Source organism: Oncorhynchus kisutch, linkage group LG17 (genome assembly GCF_002021735.2).
Source record: "Oncorhynchus kisutch isolate 150728-3 linkage group LG17, Okis_V2, whole genome shotgun sequence".
NCBI classification, from domain to species: domain Eukaryota; kingdom Metazoa; phylum Chordata; class Actinopteri; order Salmoniformes; family Salmonidae; genus Oncorhynchus; species Oncorhynchus kisutch.
The window spans coordinates 70,528,270-70,549,124 of record NC_034190.2 but is presented as its reverse complement, the minus strand read 5'-3'; the positions used below and the strand labels follow the sequence as shown (position 1 = coordinate 70,549,124).

General features: G+C 48.9%; 1 protein-coding gene across 2 annotated transcripts in view; it reads right to left on the bottom strand.

The window, feature by feature from the left end:
* LOC109908219 (uncharacterized) overlaps window positions 1-20,452 on the bottom strand; it is a 52,999-nt gene extending 32,547 nt beyond the window's left edge. Inside the window, exons 1-2 of one of the 2 annotated variants that reach the window (XM_031794484.1) lie at window positions 20,330-20,448; window positions 20,126-20,251 (exon numbers count right to left, since the gene is read on the bottom strand). In XM_031794484.1, the coding sequence (XP_031650344.1) occupies window positions 20,126-20,207 (82 nt within the window). In that variant the 5' untranslated portion in view covers window positions 20,208-20,251; window positions 20,330-20,448. Of the gene's footprint in view, window positions 1-20,125 lie in introns of both variants that reach the window. The other variant, XM_020506780.2, reaches the window with a different exon arrangement.
* Window positions 20,453-20,855: the final 403 nt, after the last annotated feature.

Sequence of the window (20,855 nt, the reverse complement as noted above, 5' to 3'; positions counted from 1 at the left end):
CTGACACGAGACTGTAACTCCTCTGTTGGAGCTGACACGAGACTGTAACTCCTCTGTTGGAGTTGACATGAGACTGTAACTCCCCTGTTGGAGCTGACACGAGACTCTAATTCCTCTGTTGGAGCTGACACGAGACTGTAACTCCTCTGTTGGAGCTGACATGACACTGATACTCCCCTGTTGGAGCTGACATGAGACTGTAACTCCTCTGTTGTAGCTGACATGACACTGATACTCCCCTGTTGGAGCTGACACGAGACGCTAACTCCTCTGTTGGAGCTGACACGAGACTGTAACTCTTCTGTTGGAGCTGACACGAGACTGTAACTCCTCTGTTGGAGCTGACACGAGACTGTAACTCCTCTGTTGGAGCTGACACGACACTGAATCTCTCCTGTTTGAGCTGACACAATCCTGAAACTCGCCTGTTGGAGCTGACACGACAATGAAACTCCCCTGTTGGAGCTGACACGACACTGAAACTCCCCTTTTGGAGCTGACACGAGACTGTAACTCCTCTGTTGGAGCTGACACGAGACTGTAACTCCTCTGTTGGAGCTGACACGAGACTGTAACTCCTCTGTTGGAGCTGACATGACACTGATACTCCCCTGTTGGAGCTGACACGAGACTGTAACTCCCCTGTTGGAGCTGACACGAGACTCTAACTCCTCTGTTGGAGCTGACACAAGACTGTAACTCCCCTGTTAGAGCTGACACGACAATGAAACTCCCCAATGATAGCTGACACTGCGCTGAAACTACCCAGTGTGAGCTGACACAGCGCTGAAACTCCCGTGTTGGAGTTGACACGACACTGAAACTCCCCTGTTGGAGCTGACACTACACTGAAACTTCCATGTTGGAGCTGACACGACACTGAATCTCCCCTGTTGGAGCTGACACGACACTGAAACTCCCCTGTTGGAGCTGACACGAGACTGTAACTCCTCTGTTGGAGCTGACACGACACTGAAACTCCCCTGTTGGAGCTGACACGAGACTGTAAATCCTCTGTTGGAGCTGACACGACACTGAAACTCCCCTGTTGGAGCTGACACGACACTGAAACTCCCCTGTTGGAGCTGACACGAGACTGTAACTCCCCTGTTGGAGCTGACACGACACTGAAACTCCCCTGTTGAAGCTGACACGACACTGAAACTCCCCTGTTGGAGCTGACACGAGACTGTAACTCCTCTGTTGGAGCTGACACGAGACTGTAACTCCTCTGTTGGAGCTGACACGAGACTGTAACTCCTCTGTTGGAGCTGACATGAGACTGAAACTCCTCCGTTGGAGCTGACACGAGACTTTAACTCCTCTGTTGGAGCTGACATGACACTGATACTCCCCTGTTGGAGCTGACACGAGACTCTAACTCCTCTGTTGGAGCTGACACGAGACTGTAACTCTTCTGTTGGAGCTGACACGAGACTCTAACTCCTCTGTTGGAGCTGACACAGAGACTGTAACTCCTCTGTTGGAGCTGACACGAGACTGTAACTCCTCTGTTGGGGCTGACACGAGAATGTAACTCCTCTGTTGGAGCTGACATTACACTGATACTCCCATGTTGGAGCTGACACAAGACTGTAACTCCCCTGTTTGAGCAAATACGACACTGAATCTCTCCTGTTTGAGCTGACACAATCCTGAAACTCGCCTGTTGGAGCTGACACAGCGCTGATACTCCCCTGATGGAGCTGACAACACTGTAACTCTTCTGTTGGAGCTGACACGAGACTCTAACTCCTCTGTTGGAGCTGACACGAGACTGTAACTCCTCTGTTGGGGCTGACACGAGAATGTAACTCCTCTGTTGGAGCTGACATTACACTGATACTCCCATGTTGGAGCTGACACAAGACTGTAACTCCCCTGTTTGAGCAAATACGACACTGAATCTCTCCTGTTTGAGCTGACACAATCCTGAAACTCGCCTGTTGGAGCTGACACGAGACTGTAACTCCTCTGTTGGAGCTGACACGAGACTGTAACTCCTCTGTTGGAGCTGACACGAGACTGTAACTCCTCTGTTGGAGCTGACATGAGACTGTAACTCCCCTGTTGGAGCTGACACGAGACTCTAATTCCTCTGTTGGAGCTGACACGAGACTGTAACTCCTCTGTTGGAGCTGACATGACACTGATACTCCCCTGTTGGAGCTGACACGAGACTCTAACTCCTCTGTTGGAGCTGACATGACACTGATACTCCCCTGTTGGAGCTGACACGACACTGAAACTCCCCTGTTGGAGCTGACACGAGACTGTAACTCCCCTGTTGGAGCTGACACGACACTGAAACTCCCCTGTTGGAGCTGACACGACACTGAAACTCCCCTGTTGGAGCTGACACGAGACTGTAACTCCTCTGTTGGAGCTGACACGAGACTGTAACTCCTCTGTTGGAGCTGACATGACACTGATACTCCCCTGTTGGAGCTGACACGACACTGAAACTCCCCTGTTGGAGCTGACAAGACACTGAAACTCCCCTGTTGGAGCTGACACGACACTGAAACTCCCCTGTTGGAGCTGACACTACACTGAAACTCCCCTGTTGGAGCTGACACGAGACTGTAACTCCTCTGTTGGAGCTGACACGAGACTGTAACTCCTCTGTTGGAGCTGACACGAGACTGTAACTCCTCTGTTGGAGCTGACACGAGACTGTAACTCCTCTGTTGGAGCTGACACGAGACTGTAACTCCTCTGTTGGAGCTGACACGAGACTCTAACTCCTCTGTTGGAGCTGACACGAGACTGTAACTCCTCTGTTGGAGCTGACATGAGACTGAAACTCCTCTGTTGGAGCTGACACGAGACTGTAACTCCTCTGTTGGAGCTGACATGACACTGATACTCCCCTGTTGGAGCTGACACGAGACTCTAACTCCTCTGTTGGAGCTGACACGAGACTGTAACTCTTCTGTTGGAGCTGACACGAGACTCTAACTCCTCTGTTGGAGCTGACACGAGACTGTAACTCCTCTGTTGGAGCTGACACGAGACTGTAACTCCTCTGTTGGGGCTGACATTACACTGATACTCCCATGTTGGAGCTGACACAAGACTGTAACTCCCCTGTTTGAGCAAATACGACACTGAATCTCTCCTGTTTGAGCTGACACAATCCTGAAACTCGCCTGTTGGAGCTGACACGACACTGAAACTCCCCTGTTGGAGCTGACACGAGACTGTAACTCCTCTGTTGGAGCTGACACGAGACTGTAACTCCTCTGTTGGAGCTGACACGAGACTGTAACTCCTCTGTTGGAGTTGACATGAGACTGTAACTCCCCTGTTGGAGCTGACACGAGACTCTAATTCCTCTGTTGGAGCTGACACGAGACTGTAACTCCTCTGTTGGAGCTGACATGACACTGATACTCCCCTGTTGGAGCTGACATGAGACTGTAACTCCTCTGTTGTAGCTGACATGACACTGATACTCCCCTGTTGGAGCTGACACGAGACGCTAACTCCTCTGTTGGAGCTGACACGAGACTGTAACTCTTCTGTTGGAGCTGACACGAGACTGTAACTCCTCTGTTGGAGCTGACACGAGACTGTAACTCCTCTGTTGGAGCTGACACGACACTGAATCTCTCCTGTTTGAGCTGACACAATCCTGAAACTCGCCTGTTGGAGCTGACACGACAATGAAACTCCCCTGTTGGAGCTGACACGACACTGAAACTCCCCTTTTGGAGCTGACACGAGACTGTAACTCCTCTGTTGGAGCTGACACGAGACTGTAACTCCTCTGTTGGAGCTGACACGAGACTGTAACTCCTCTGTTGGAGCTGACACGAGACTGTAACTCCTCTGTTGGAGCTGACATGACACTGATACTCCCCTGTTGGAGCTGACACGAGACTGTAACTCCCCTGTTGGAGCTGACACGAGACTCTAACTCCTCTGTTGGAGCTGACACAAGACTGTAACTCCTCTGTTGGAGCTGACATGAGACTGTAACTCCTCTGTTGGAGCTGACACGAGACTGTAACTCCTCTGTTGGAGCTGACATGAGACTGTAACTCCTCTGTTGGAGCTGACACGAGACTGTAACTCTTCTGTTGGAGCTGACATGACACTGATACTCCCCTGTTGGAGCTGACACGAGACGCTAACTCCTCTGTTGGAGCTGACATGACACTGATACTCCCCTGTTGGAGCTGACACGAGACTCTAACTCCCCCGTTTGAGCAAACACGACACTGAATCTCCCCTGTTTGAGCTGACACAATCCTGAAACTCGCCTGTTGGAGCTGACATGACGCTGAATCACCCCTGTTGGAGCTGACACAGCGCTGAAACTCCCTTGTTGGAGCTGACACAATGCTAAACTCCCCTGTTAGAGCTGACACGACACTGAAACTTCCCTGTTTGAGCTGACACGACACTGAAACTTCCCTGTTTGAGCTGACACGACACTGAAACTTCCCTGTTTGAGCTGACACGACACTGAAACTCTCCTGTTGGAGCTGACATGACGCTGAAACTCCCCTGTTGGAGCTGATATGAGACTGTAACTCCTCTGTTGGAGCTGACATGACACTGATACTCCCCTGTTGGAGCTGACACGAGACTCTAACTCCTCTGTTGGAGCTGACATGACACTGATACTCCCCTGTTGGAGCTGACACGAGACTCTTATTCCTCTGTTGGAGCTGACACGAGACTGTAACTCCCCTGTTGGAGCTGACACGACACTGAAACTCCCCTGTTGGAGCTGACACGACACTGAAACTCCCCTGTTGGAGCTGACACGAGACTGTAACTCCCCTGTTGGAGCTGACACGACACTGAAACTCCCCTGTTGGAGCTGACACGACACTGAAACTCCTCTGTTGGAGCTGACACGAGACTGTAACTCCTCTGTTGGAGCTGACACGAGACTGAAACTCCTCTGTTGGAGCTGACATGAGACTGAAACTCCTCTGTTGGAGCTGACACGAGACTGTAACTCCTCTGTTGGAGCTGACATGACACTGATACTCCCCTGTTGGAGCTGACACGAGACTGTAACTCCTCTGTTGGAGCTGACATGACACTGATACTCCCCTGTTGGAGCTGACACGACACTGAAACTCCCCTGTTGGAGCTGACACGAGACTGTAACTCCTCTGTTGGAGCTGACACGACACTGAAACTCCCCTGTTGGAGCTGACACGACACTGAAACTCCCCTGTTGGAGCTGACACGACACTGAAACTCCCCTGTTGGAGCTGACACGACACTGAAACTCCCCTGTTGGAGCTGACACGAGACTGTAACTCCTCTGTTGGAGCTGACACGAGACTGTAACTCCTCTGTTGGAGCTGACACGAGACTGTAACTCCTCTGTTGGAGCTGACATGAGACTGAAACTCCTCTGTTGGAGCTGACACGAGACTGTAACTCCTCTGTTGGAGCTGACATGACACTGATACTCCCCTGTTGGAGCTGACACGAGACTCTAACTCCTCTGTTGGAGCTGACACGAGACTGTAACTCTTCTGTTGGAGCTGACACGAGACTGTAACTCCTCTGTTGGAGCTGACACGAGACTCTAACTCCTCTGTTGGAGCTGACACGAGACTGTAACTCCTTTGTTGGATCTGACACGAGACTGTAACTCTTCTGTTGGAGCTGACACGAGACTGTAACTCCTCTGTTGGAGCTGACACGAGACTGTAACTCCTCTGTTGGAGCTGACACGACACTGAATCTCTCCTGTTTGAGCTGACACAATCCTGAAACTCGCCTGTTGGAGCTGACACGACAATGAAACTCCCCTGTTGGAGCTGACACGAGACTGTAACTCCTCTGTTGGAGCTGACACGAGACTGTAACTCCTCTGTTGGAGCTGACACGAGACTGTAACTCCTCTGTTGGAGCTGACACGAGACTCTAATTCCTCTGTTGGAGCTGACACGAGACTGTAACTCCTCTGTTGGAGCTGACACGAGACTGTAACTCCTCTGTTGGAGCTGACACGAGACTGTAACTCCTCTGTTGGAGCTGACACGAGACTGTAACTCCTCTGTTGGAGCTGACACGAGACTGTAACTCCTCTGTTGGAGCTGACATGAGACTGTAACTCCTCTGTTGGAGCTGACACGAGACTGTAACTCTTCTGTTGGAGCTGACATGACACTGATACTCCCCTGTTGGAGCTGACACGAGACTGTAACTCCTCTGTTGGAGCTGACATGACACTGATACTCCCCTGTTGGAGCTGACACGAGACTCTAACTCCCCCGTTTGAGCAAACACGACACTGAATCTCCCCTGTTTGAGCTGACACAATCCTGAAACTCGCCTGTTGGAGCTGACATGACGCTGAATCACCCCTGTTGGAGCTGACACAGCGCTGAAACTCCCTTGTTGGAGCTGACACAATGCTGAAACTCCCCTGTTAGAGCTGACACGACACTGAAACTTCCCTGTTTGAGCTGACACGACACAGAAACTTCCTTGTTTGAGCTGACACGACACTGAAACTTCCCTGTTTGAGCTGACACGACACTGAAACTCTCCTGTTGGAGCTGACATGACGCTGAAACTCCCCTGTTTGAGCTGACACGACACTGAAACTTCCCTGTTTGAGCTGACACGACACTGAAACTCTCCTGTTGGAGCTGACACGGCACTGAAACTCCCCTGTTGGAGCTGACACAATGCTGAAACTTCCCTGTTAGAGCTAACATGACACTGAAACTCCCCAATGAGAGCTGACACTGCGCTGAAACTACCCTGTGTGAGCTGACACGACGATGAAACTCCCCTGTTAGAGCTGACACGACGATGAAACTCCCCTGTTGGAGCTGACATGACAATGAAACTCCCCTGTTGGAACTTACATGGCGCTGAATCTACCCTGTTGGAGGAGACACGCGCTGGAACTACCCTGTGTGAGCTGACACGACGATGAAACTCTCCTGTTTGAGCTGACACGACGATGAAACTCCCCTGTTAGAGCTGACACGACGATGAAACTCCCCTGTTGGAGCTGACATGACAATGAAACTCCCCTGTTGGAACTTACATGGCGCTGAATCTACCCTGTTGGAGGAGACACGCGCTGGAACTCCTCTGTTGGAGCTGACAGAACATTTTAACTCCCCTGTTGGAACTAACACAACACTGAAACTCCTCTGTTGGAGCTGAAACGACACTGAAACTCTCCTGTTGGAGTTGACACGACGATGAAACTCCCCTGTTGGAGCTGACATGACAATGAAACTCCCCTGTTGGACCTTACATGGCGCTGAAACTCCCCAGTGTGAGTTTACACGGCGCTGAAACTCCCCTGTTGGAGCTGACACGAGACTGTAACTCCTCTGTTGGAGCTGACATGACACTGATACTCCCCTGTTGGAGCTGACACGAGACTCTAACTCCTCTGTTGGAGCTGACACGAGACTGTAACTCTTCTGTTGGAGCTGACACGAGACTGTAACTCCTCTGTTGGAGCTGACACGAGACTCTAACTCCTCTGTTGGAGCTGACACGAGACTGTAACTCCTTTGTTGGATCTGACACGAGACTGTAACTCTTCTGTTGGAGCTGACACGAGACTGTAACTCCTCTGTTGGAGCTGACACGAGACTGTAACTCCTCTGTTGGAGCTGACACGACACTGAATCTCTCCTGTTTGAGCTGACACAATCCTGAAACTCGCCTGTTGGAGCTGACACGACAATGAAACTCCCCTGTTGGAGCTGACACGAGACTGTAACTCCTCTGTTGGAGCTGACACGAGACTGTAACTCCTCTGTTGGAGCTGACACGAGACTGTAACTCCTCTGTTGGAGCTGACACGAGACTCTAATTCCTCTGTTGGAGCTGACACGAGACTGTAACTCCTCTGTTGGAGCTGACACGAGACTGTAACTCCTCTGTTGGAGCTGACACGAGACTGTAACTCCTCTGTTGGAGCTGACACGAGACTGTAACTCCTCTGTTGGAGCTGACACGAGACTGTAACTCCTCTGTTGGAGCTGACATGAGACTGTAACTCCTCTGTTGGAGCTGACACGAGACTGTAACTCTTCTGTTGGAGCTGACATGACACTGATACTCCCCTGTTGGAGCTGACACGAGACTGTAACTCCTCTGTTGGAGCTGACATGACACTGATACTCCCCTGTTGGAGCTGACACGAGACTCTAACTCCCCCGTTTGAGCAAACACGACACTGAATCTCCCCTGTTTGAGCTGACACAATCCTGAAACTCGCCTGTTGGAGCTGACATGACGCTGAATCACCCCTGTTGGAGCTGACACAGCGCTGAAACTCCCTTGTTGGAGCTGACACAATGCTGAAACTCCCCTGTTAGAGCTGACACGACACTGAAACTTCCCTGTTTGAGCTGACACGACACTGAAACTTCCTTGTTTGAGCTGACACGACACTGAAACTTCCCTGTTTGAGCTGACACGACACTGAAACTCTCCTGTTGGAGCTGACATGACGCTGAAACTCCCCTGTTAGAACTGACACGGCACTGAAACTCCCCTGTTGGAGCTGACACAATGCTGAAACTTCCCTGTTAGAGCTAACATGACACTGAAACTCCCCAATGAGAGCTGACACTGCGCTGAAACTACCCTGTGTGAGCTGACACGACGATGAAACTCCCCTGTTGGAGCTGACATGACAATGAAACTCCCCTGTTGGAACTTACATGGCGCTGAATCTACCCTGTTGGAGGAGACACGCGCTGGAACTACCCTGTGTGAGCTGACACGACGATGAAACTCTCCTGTTTGAGCTGACACGACGATGAAACTCCCCTGTTAGAGCTGACACGACGATGAAACTCCCCTGTTGGAGCTGACATGACAATGAAACTCCCCTGTTGGAACTTACATGGCGCTGAATCTACCCTGTTGGAGGAGACACGCGCTGGAACTCCTCTGTTGGAGCTGACAGAACATTTTAACTCCCCTGTTGGAACTAACACAACACTGAAACTCCTCTGTTGGAGCTGAAACGACACTGAAACTCTCCTGTTGGAGTTGACACGACGATGAAACTCCCCTGTTGGAGCTGACATGACAATGAAACTCCCCTGTTGGACCTTACATGGCGCTGAAACTCCCCAGTGTGAGTTTACACGGCGCTGAAACTCCCCTGTTGGAGCTGACACGGCCCTGAAACTCTCCTGTTGGAGCTGACACGATACTTTAACTCCTCTGTTGGAACTGACACGACCCTGAAACTCCCTTGTAGGAGCTGACACGACACTGAAATTCCCCTGATTGAGCTGACAAGACAATGAAACTCCCCTTTTGGAGCTGACATGACACTGAAACTCCCCTGTTGGAGCTGACACGGCGCTGGTACTCCCCTGTTGGAGCTGACACGATGCTGAAACTCCCCTGTTGGAGCTGACACAATGCTGAGACTCCCCTGTTGGAGCTGACACGATGCTGAAACTCCCCTGTTGGAGCTGACACGACACTGAAACTCTTCTATTGGAGCTGACACGACACTGAAACTCCCTTTTGGAGCTGACACAACGCTGAAACTCCCCTGTTGGAGCTGATACAACGATGGAACTCCCCAGTGTGAGCTGACACAGCGCTGAAACTCCCCAGTGTGAGCTGACACAACACTGAAACTCCCCTGTTCTAACTGACACAATGCTGGAACTCCCCAGTGTGAGCTGACACGGTGCTGAAACTCCCCAGTGTGAGCTGACATGGCGTCTTCTAGCTAGCTAACTTATGCTAGGATTTAGGGTTAGGGGTCAGGGTTAAGGTTAGGAGTTACGGAAGGGTTAGCTAAAATGGTTAGGGGAAGGGTTATCTAACCTGCTAAGTAGTTGCAAAGTAGCTAAAAAGTCATGTCTATTTGAAAAGTTACCAATGACCTAAAATGCTAATGTTGTCCATGATGAGATTTAAACGTGCACCTTTGGGTTGCTACACGTTCACGTTATACGCCCACCATACCAAACGTAACGTAACATATCATACTAATTTGTATCCCGGATTTATGTGTACTATATTATTAGCCTAGTCTATGAGACCAGGCTGGGTACACAGACAAGTAAACTATTAGTGGAACTTCAACCAAAGAATCAGTAAATACAGGCAAGCCGTTCTCTTTTTACTTGATGAACTTGAGGACAGATTCTAACAGTGCAAGTTTAAGACTTTGAGTTTAAGACTTTGGGCGTGGTTCTGTGTTTGTGCAGAGTGTGCGTGCATGTGTCCAGCTCTTTTCAGGACAGGGTCCAGGTCCGTCCTCTCCACAGCCCCATCCAGCCCTGTGGAGAGCGTTTCCTGGCCCCTCACTGATGTCATCATGGCACCAATGGAACAGATTGTCTCATTGTGCTCATGAGCAGCTCGGGTCTCCATAAAGAAACGCATAAAATGTGGTTGCCAGATTTTGTATGGGTGCAGAAGGGAAAAATGGCAAGAGGATCATTTGTTTGCTTCGCACTGCTGCAGCACGTGGCAGAGTAGTGTAGTGAGGCTGTGGCTAGCTGTGGCTCAGGAACAGGGAAGCCAGTTACCTAAGTCCACAGGGAACACACACACACACACACACACGCACACACACACACACACACACACACACACACACACACACACACACACACACACACACACACACACACACACACACACACACACACACACACACACACACACACACACATACATATAGAGTAGACGTGACAGGATCCAGGCCAGGTAATGACAGCTCAACTCTGAGTAAAACCTCTGTGTGATCACAGCAGGACCAACGGAAACATAGAGACATCTTGAAAAGCTCACCTAATGGTAGAGGTCATGGAGAACAGTGTAACATGCAATTCATGCTCCAGTGGAGCACTAGAAAATTAACCAGTGTGTGTCTCCATATCCCCAGGAGGATGTGACTTTTGCCATTTGGCTGCTGTAACCGATCTGGCTTTGTGTGGAAAGATCAACAAGCTGTGTGGCATCATGTTTACTCCGCACAACATCTTTCTGCTTTCAACAATGCCTTAATTACAGACCATTAAACCCTGATTTACTGGGCTTTTCTAGATGCTCGCTCTCGGTATAAGAGAGTCTAAAATGTAAATATTGTGACGTTTTTGATGATTTATTGTGAAGACGTCTTTACCCACTTACTCACTGTGTCCTCCTTTTTCCTTCTGCACTTCCTTCTACAAGCTTTTACTATTGTGATAGCCATCTCTGACCCTTCCTATATTCCCAGTGTAAGGGATGCAGGGTGGGGAAGGAGGATAGTGACTGAACCAAAACAAACATCTCTACACTGAATTAAAGGGGCAGACAGAGAGCAAGAGACGAAAGTCCTGTTGTGTGGCCTCTCTAACCTCTAATTAGGGTCTGGTTCTTCTCTGGGGAGGGCTGGAGATGTGCCCGTGTCTGGCCTGTAGCAGGGTTGGGTCCTGGGGGCCTCCAACAGGGTGGGGTCTAGCCCAGCTGATGTCAGTCTCCCTGGGGAACCATGGTCCGTCTCTCTCCCTGGCCCTGCCTAGTCTTAGGGAGATGATCAGGAGATCTTTTGACGTCATGCAGCCACTCAGAGACAGACAGGCCTCAGGCTCAGCCTACAGCCTGGGCTCGCCTCCCCACCCAAGCCACAGAGACGGCACCTTGGCTGTTACCACCTGCCTGCTGCACCCCTCCCAGTCCCAGTCTTTAATTCTCCCACCTCCAGATGTCAGTAGTAGAACCCTGACTTCCCTGATTCTCCGAGGCTAGACTGTCACCTCAGACCCAGGCCAGGGTGGATTTTCTCCAGGCTTCCAGAGCCTCCAGAGAATGGCTGCGGCCAGAGGAATGTACAGGGAGGCTGGACAGGGATCCCATTCCTACTAGTCAGCAAGTCAACTGAGCCCCTCTGTACTGGGATACCTTCCTTTAGGTGTCCATGTAGCCTATATTAGAACAATGTGGACACCCCTGTTCTGTTCTGCCAGCCTGTAGCTACTAGACAGCCACACCAGCCTGCCATGCATGAAGCACTGGCCAGAAAAACTGTTTCCCTGGTAACCAAATACCGCTTACAGTTTTTCCTCTCCTGTGACCAGACGGCCAGTCAAAACACCAAACCACAATCAAACCAAAAACCTGCATTGGAACAGTCACCGGGTCCCATGCTCTGTCTACATGAAAATAACTTGATAACTATTTATGCTTCTGAAACCAGGATGGTCAGGATGAACAGGGTGACTTTTTGTTGTGAATTAGCGACAGACATTGGAACATTGTCCATGCACATCCTTGGACAGGAAATGGCTCTTACGTCACTTGGCACACTGTGACCTCACTAAGCCTCAGAGCTGAGGAGACCGGGCCCATCAATAATACCCAGAACATCCAGCAGGCCTCCCAAAGAGACACACACAGCAGGTTCTCCAATAACCACACAATGACATGAAAGAGAGAGAGAGCCACCAGTCAAAGCTAATGGTTCATAATGCCACAGGCATATTACATTAAGTATACTGCCACTAGATTTCCACCTCTGCTGGCTATACATCTCTACACTCTACACGGCTATTGGAATCCACTCGAGAGCAAAGAGAAGAAACGTGGATGAGGCTTTGTTTTGGGTTTGAAAAATGGTCTGAAACATGGCTCTGGTATTTCTTCAACGCTAACAACACTGTCATCTAAATTTGGACAGGCAGCCCCTCCGTAACATAAAACCTCAGTTTCCTAAATAGACCGTCCATCTCAGTACTGAAGGATAGGCCAGGCCTCGTTCCTCTATACCAAGGTTGTGATCCAATATGACATCCTATTCCCTACATAGTGCACTGCTTTTTACACAAGGACTCCGGTCAAAGTAGCCTAGAACACTATATTGGGAATAGGGTGCCATTTGGGACACAGGCCAAATACCAGCTGCTCTGACAGGCTTGTTCTTTGCCTCACAGCTCCCACTGTCAGAACCAAAGCTGCCTGGGCTGTTACTGTTGCTGAGTGCAGATGTTGCTGGGTGGCTTCCAACAGCTTTTTGACATCAGAGTAGGAAGTGAAAGGGGAGAGGTTGTGTTAGAGGATATGTAAATGTTGGGTTCCCCTCCAAAAAGGAAAAGCAGAAAGATGGTAGGAAGAGTAAAAGACACACTGCCTGGTTAAACTCATAGAGGAGACCTTCCCAGACACCAGGATCATTGCTGGTGCCTCACACTCTCTCACTCTCTCTCCCTCAAACTACCATGAGAACAGAAAGTCCCAGTGCCATCCAAAGCAGGAACAGGATGTAATCTTATGTTTTCAATTAGCCAGCAGCATAAAGAAGGGCCCCAACGACCCCAACGATTTCTAGCTGAACATTAATTACAAGGAGCAATTACTCTAGCAGTGAAAGGGCCTCAGCCAAGCCTCATTAAAAGACCCTTTATTCCTCAGGCTAAATTGTACACACCACCATAAAGAGGCATGCCTCCCTCTGCCTTCTCCTGACAAGCATGCCTTGCCTTAGATTACATACTTGTCATATACTTACTGTTATTGTAAACCTGCTGTGGTCTTATATGCTGACAGTCTGTGACATTACCATGACCTGGGATCTTCCAAACATGAGCTAAGTAAGTTTGTGATAAGCTTTCATCGCTGCCTGAGCTCAAGCATTGGTGATGACGCACACACTCCATGTCGATCTTTTGAAATTTCCCCTAATTTCAGGGTTGTTCATTAGTTTAACTCTGTATGACTTGAGTGTGGAAGACTGTTGTCTACAAGCTCCCAAGTGATTCTGCTCCCTGTCCAAGGTTGCTGTGGTGTGTTGAAATCAAAGAGAACTAGGAGGAGGGGAGAGGCACCCTATTCCCTATATAGCGCACTACTTTTGACTAACTCCATATTGGCCATGGTCAAAAGTAGTGCACTATATAGGGAATAGGGTGTCATTTGGGATGCAGCCATTGTTAAAGCCCCAACCGCTATAAAACTGCACCAGGGTGCCAGGGGATCATGGAACATAAAGATTGCTAGAAACAGCATAATGAGGAGAGGGTGATTTGAATGGTAACACACCGTCTGTAATTCATTAAGACTGTTTAGTTGGGTAAATATGGTTGCTAGAGTCTGCAGTCTTTTGTATTTGTCTGGTTCATTGCCCTAGAAGGGTTCTGGGCAATTGCATTCTGGGCAATTGTGATTGTTCTTATCCTTGGTTTTGTTGCCTTTTTTAATACGTTTTCTTTGGAATAGGTTTGATAGAAGCCAAAGCCCAAATGAAGATGTTCTGTTGAACAGAACAGTTACTTGTGGAGTGTGTTGATGTAGTTCAGAGTGCGAGGCCATAGAATGGACAAAGGGGAGTGAGAAGTTTTCCTGTCAAACCCTCTAGCCAGATTGACACTGACAAACAATTATTTCAACTTTATTTTGACTGGTACCTATTACCTTTTACAAAACCACTGAGGCAACTGCCATTTAACTGTAATCCAGCTCTAATGATGTGGTCTCATGGTCTTTGGATCGTGACTATAGGCCCACGAGGATGGAACATGCACCCAACAGCCTGCTCCCTCTGACATAACACAGTCATCTGCCAGACTGTTACGTAAAAAGCCCCACACCCTCCTCTGGATGAGGTGAGTCCACGTTAACCATCCTGACTTGGGACTGATGGAATGCTGGTCAATAACTGAGGACCATGAGAAAAAAAGAGGGTCAATATTCTGCACTTGTTTATGTTGGTCGGAAATGTTGTCTGAACTGAACGCAGTCTGATGTCCATTCGCACAGAACCCATCTCACTCCCGATACTGGTATTCAGATGTCCAATCAACTAACACATGATGGAGCTATCTTTCCTCTTTGTGTTGGCCTTCACTGTTCAGATTTGTGTGTCCATATTCATTGAGAGTTTATGGTTCACACCACCCTGAATGACTGTGTTGTGTCGAGCTGTGCTTTTTTGTTGTTGTACCTGTTATTTCACGACAGACTTGTACCTTGTCAGCTCGGGATTTGAACTTGCTAGTTACTAGTCCAACACTCTAACCACTAGGCTACGCTACCACCCCCATAAAGGATGTGGTGTGAGGAGAGACAAGGATTGTATTCCCCCAAATCAAAGGAATGCACATTGTGTCTATCCCTCTTTCACCCAAGTTGGAATGGTGGTGGATACTTTGGAATACGGACGTCACAATGGCTCACTTTACTGTGCCACAGGCACTGAATTAGAGGCACAAATGATGCAGCTCCTGGAGTACCAGCCCAGCCGTGAAATTAAACACATTCACGTGTTTTTCTCTCTCTCCATATGGCTCTAAAGCTAGCTTGTTTTCCCCTCTCTCCACAGAAAACTAGGGCTCCTAACATGAAATGTATTCCATGAGGCATTGGTATGACATCATGCAGCATTTCTAACCCAGCCCATTTCACTGCTACATATTTGAGAGTCTACATAACTGCTGAATCAAAGCCACGGGAAACGGGAACATAAACTCAATCAGTGTTTGTGATGAAAGTGTGTAGTTTGAACATCTGGCTTGGATAAGAGTAGAATGTTAGTTCAGCTTAACACTTTCACCATTGAGTTGAGTCATAGAAATCCCCCCCCCTCTGTCTTCTTCTCTCTTTTCTCTTCGTCTCTCTCTTACTCTTTCGATCTCTCCCCATCTGTCTCAGTCAGTGGCCTACACCTCTGAAAAAAAGGTTTGCATTGGCATTCCTGCTGCAACATCTCAGCCCTACACGTACCATTGGAATGCATGGCCTTCCGTTGTCAGGTGCTTAGGAGCCCTAATGGCTACACAGAGGCTCCCATCTCAGTTACCCACTGTCAACTTTTAGTCACCATAGCCATGCTGCAACTGCTGTAGATACAGCTCAACTGTAACTGTAGCCTCCAACTGTAATTCACCACAGTGGATCTCCAGTGTCTGGGGGTCATGTGGTTGGTCTCAATGTTCTCTCCCCAGATGCAGGCTTTGCATGCTATGCTGCTATCAGACTATCCACAAACACGCATATTTGTATGAAAGATAAGCCCAGTGGCCCCTGGGAAATTAGTTTATTGGTTTCCAGATATATCCAGAGACATGTACTGTATGGGTCATGTCCGGCTCTTCTGAGTAGAAGCACAAAGAAGGTTCTTTAGTAGAACCCTGGAATCAGCTGTTCTCCTCTCATTCCCTCTCTGGGCTAATGACATCACTAACCCTAAATCCACTGTGCCATTGATTAAACCTTATCCACAGCAAATACCCTCCATGAACAAGACCACAACTGTTCTCTGAACTGATGCTGGATTCATCAAAACACCAAGACATTATTAAAACAAAATGAGTGAGTGGTGCAGTGGTCTAAGGCACTGCATCACAGTGCTAGCTGCGCCACTAGAGATTCCGGGTTCGAGTCCAGGCTCTGTCGCAGCTGACCGGGAGACCCATGGGGCGGCGAACAATTTCCCTAGAGTTGTCTGGGTTAGGGGAGAGTTTGGCCGGCCGGGATGTCCTTATGCCATCGCGCACTAGCAAATCCTGTGGCAGGCTGGGCGCAGTGCATGCTGACAGGGTCACCAGGTGCACAGTGTTTCCTTCGACACACTGGTGCGGCTGGCTTCTGGGTTAAGTGGGTATTGTGTCAAGAAGCAGTGCGGCTTGGTTGGGTTGTGTTTCTCCAGTGCTTGGGGGTCATGTGGTTGGTCTCAATGTTCTCTCGGGTCTTGACCTTCGTCTCTCCTGAGTCTCTACAGGAGTTGCAGTGATGAGTCAAGACTGTAACTACCAATTGGATACCACAAAATTGGGGGTAAAAGTAACACATTTTTTTTTATTGAATAATAATTTAAACTCCTCAATATAGAGACAATGTTAACTGACCGTGAAACATTAAAGTAGTATTCTTCTGGAGAATACTGACATCATGGAACTTGACTTCCAACCTCTTTATGTCTGTACAGCCAGAGAGCTGTAGTTTAGAAAAGTGGTTGAAAAGGGGGGATCATGGGGGCAGATATGGGACAGGGATCATGGAGGCAGATATGGGACAGGGGTCATGGGGCAGATATGGGACAGGGATCATGGGGGCAGATATGGGACAGGGATCATGGAGGCAGATAATGAACAGGGATCATGGAGGCAGATATGGGACAGGGATCATGAGGGCAGATATGGGACAGGGATCATGGGGGCAGATATGGGACAGAGATCATGGGGGCAGATATAGGACAGGGATCATGGAGGCAGATATGGGACAGGGCTCATGGGGGCAGATATGGGACAGGGATCATGGGGGCAGATATGGGACAGGGATCACGGGGGCAGATATGAGACAGGGATCATGGGGGCAGATATGGGACAGGGATCATGGAGGCAGATATGGGACAGGGCTCATGGGGGCAGATATGGGACAGGGATCATGGGGGCAGATATGGGACAGGGATCACGGGGGCAGATATGAGACAGGGATCATGGGGGCAGATATGGGACAGAGATCATGGGGGCAGATATGGGACAGGGATCATGGAGGCAGATATGGGACAGGGCTCATGGGGGCAGATATGGGACAGGGCTCATGGGGGCAGATATGGGACAGGGATCATGGGGGCAGATATGGGACAGGGATCACGGGGGCAGATATGAGACAGGGATCATGGGGGCAGATATGGGACAGAGATCATGGGGGCAGATATGGGACAGGGATCATGGAGGCAGATATGGGACAGGGATCATAGGGGCAGATATGGGACAGGGGTCATGGGGGCAGATATGGGACAGGGATCATGGGGGCAGATATGGGACAGGGATCATGGGGGCAGATATGGGATAGAGATCATGGGGGCAGATATGGGACAGGGATCATGGAGGCAGATATGGGACAGGGATCATAGGGGCAGATATGGGACAGGGATCATGGAGGCAGATATGGGACAGGGATCATAGGGGCAGATATGGGACAGGGATCATGGGGGCAGATATGGGACAGGGATCATGGGGGCAGATATGGGACAGGGATCATGGGGGCAGATATGGGATAGAGATCATGGGGGCAGATATGGGACAGGGATCATGGAGGCAGATATGGGACAGGGATCATGGGGGCAGATATGGGACAGGGATCATGGGGGCAGATATGGGACAGGGTTCATGGGGGCAGATATGGGACAGGGATCAGGAGGCAGATATGGGACAGGGATCATGGAGGCAGATATGGGACAGGGATCATGGGGGCAGATATGGGACAGGGTTCATGGGGGCAGATATGGGACAGGGATCAGGAGGCAGATATGGGACAGGGATCATGGAGGCAGATATGGGACAGGGATCATGGGGGCAGATATGGGACACATTATTTTAAAATCATTACCACCAGCTCCTACAAAACACCAGTCACCTAGGCCCTTACACACACAACTGAATCACCATGGCAACCATCTACAGCTGATTATGTTCCCGAGTTTGGCAGAAATGTTCCAATGTTGTGTTCCAATACCTTATGCTCACCATTCCTTGGCAAATTCACATAGCAGTGCCGGTGGCACACAAGTGTCAACTATGTAGCAGGTTAGTGTGATTGGTGGAGTGTGGTCTGGAATGGAGGAGGATATAGGGAGGACTTGTGGCAACATCCCTGTGCTATTCTCAAAGTGAAACCCAAGAGCTGTTAACCTGGGCAGGAATGGGAAACGCTCTACTCATGTAAAGGGTTTTATTTCAAACAATTTGACAATATTGATCTAAATAGTTGACAGTTAGTTGAACATCTAATAACCATTTGTAAGGAGACTCCAAATAAAGTAACTAAATAGCCTACAATTAAAGGCATAGTAAAAGCACAATACATGTGTCTCTGTTTCAGATTAAGATGAATCTTAATGTGCCTTTCTAGTGTGCTGTGCGCATGTTCCTTTCCATCCTACTGGTTAGTCTGGCATAGTGTTCCCCCAGTTTACACTGTGCCAAAGAGCTTATGTTTTACCGTCTCAGTGCCCAGATGAGCCACTATGGAGTTCTGGAGAAGTCATCACGCAGACCGAACCAACACCAGTCCCACCAGTCTCATCTTCAAACCATAACATCACCAGGCAATTATCATCTATATTAACAGACTTAAGAGTGTGGTTTGGATCTGATAGCTCTAGCTTCCACTCACACCTTCCCAACATGAGGAAAAGAGAGGTACCCGTATAAACAGAAATACCCACCACACACACAGTATGACAGTTTCCACCACCTAAGGGGCGTCATCTTGTGGATGTAATTTTACTCCCTGCTGAGTCACAGTCCCACATCTCTCTTTCACTTACATCCATTCATTCTTCCCACCCATCCTGCTGGCTAATAGTATAAACAGGATGCATCTCCACAGGAGAAGCAGGAAACAAACACAGGATGAACTTCCTTCTCCAATTAAACTTCTGGAAACACAGATGAAAAGCCCCCAAACACACTGCGAAGATCAAATTGAACTTCCAGAAGTATATTTCCCCAATTTAAAAATATTTAATCTGAGTAAAAGCTGCCTGATGGACCTACATCTGAAATGAGCAGAAAATGTTTTAGAAGGAGTGAGCGTTCCATCCCTTCAAAGGGACACACACACACACACACACACACACACACACACACACACACACACACACACACACACACACACACACACACACACACACACACACACACACACACACACACACACACACACACACACACACACACACTGTTCTCAGGATGTAGTTCATCATTATTTTTAATGGCAACTTTCCCCATTGTGTCGGCTAGCTACACCCGCAACTTTTTACCAGCCTTAAACTCCTAAAACCTCATAGCTGCCTCATGTCACACCATAATAACAAAATTATTACAGAACTCACTTGTGAAAAAGCCATATGTAATTTAAGATAATTTAAGCTACATTATGGAACATTTTATTAGCATGTTCATCTCTCGGGGGAAAGTTTAAGTTCGGAATTCATGTTGCACAGCATATTACACATGCTCATAAACACTCCCATGGCTTGTTATACCTGGGTCATCTATACCTGCGTCAGTCAGGCTTAGGTTAATTGAGGTACCATGCTTAGAGTTAGTTTACTAGAGTTATCCATAGTTCAAGATTGAGCATGTAAGACACAGATAACTTTTGAGCCATGAGGTAGAAAGGTGTAAAGAGATGTACTACTCACTGTGTAGGAACAGAGCACAGAGAACCAGGGCTAGAGTCAACCCTCGCCAGGACCCATTCATTCTTCTCATGGACACAGCCATCCTCCAGTCCTTTGTGAGTGCAGCCGGTGTATGTGTGTGTTTACCTGTAGGAGTGTGTGAGAGAGAAAGAGAGAGCTAAGTAAGTGAGTGTTTGAGCGCTGGGGGAGCCTGTGTGTGATTCCCTGTAGGAGTGTGTGAGAGAGAAAGAGAGAGCTAAGTAAGTGAGTGTTTGAGCGCTGGGGGAGCCTGTGTGTGATTCCTGTGAATGCTCGCAGAGCGTGACAGACTGTCAGGATAAAGGGTGGCTTGTGTTCCGCTGGTTTTATATGGCCCCTCTCCTTTGCCCTCCCTCTCTCTCCCCTTCTCTCCCTCTCTCTTCCCCTCTCTCTCACCCTCTCTCTCCCGCTCCCTCCTTCTTTCTCCACACCCCTTTTCTTACTGGTTGGGTTTAACCCCTCTTAAGGCAGCTGGTCCTCCTCGTTTGAGTACGTAAGAAAGAGCGTGTGTAAGAACCCGAGTCAGTGAGTGAGCAGGGCATACTGTAGTAGGTTTGTGTGAGTGCAATGGTAATATAATGCTGGTGTGACTTGCGTATCGAGCCATCTGTCTCTCTGAGGCATACATTATTAGTACACATTTGCTGAAAACGAAGTAAATTCACATCAGGCTTTACGATACCACAAGTGAACTAGCACCACAGCTGTATAT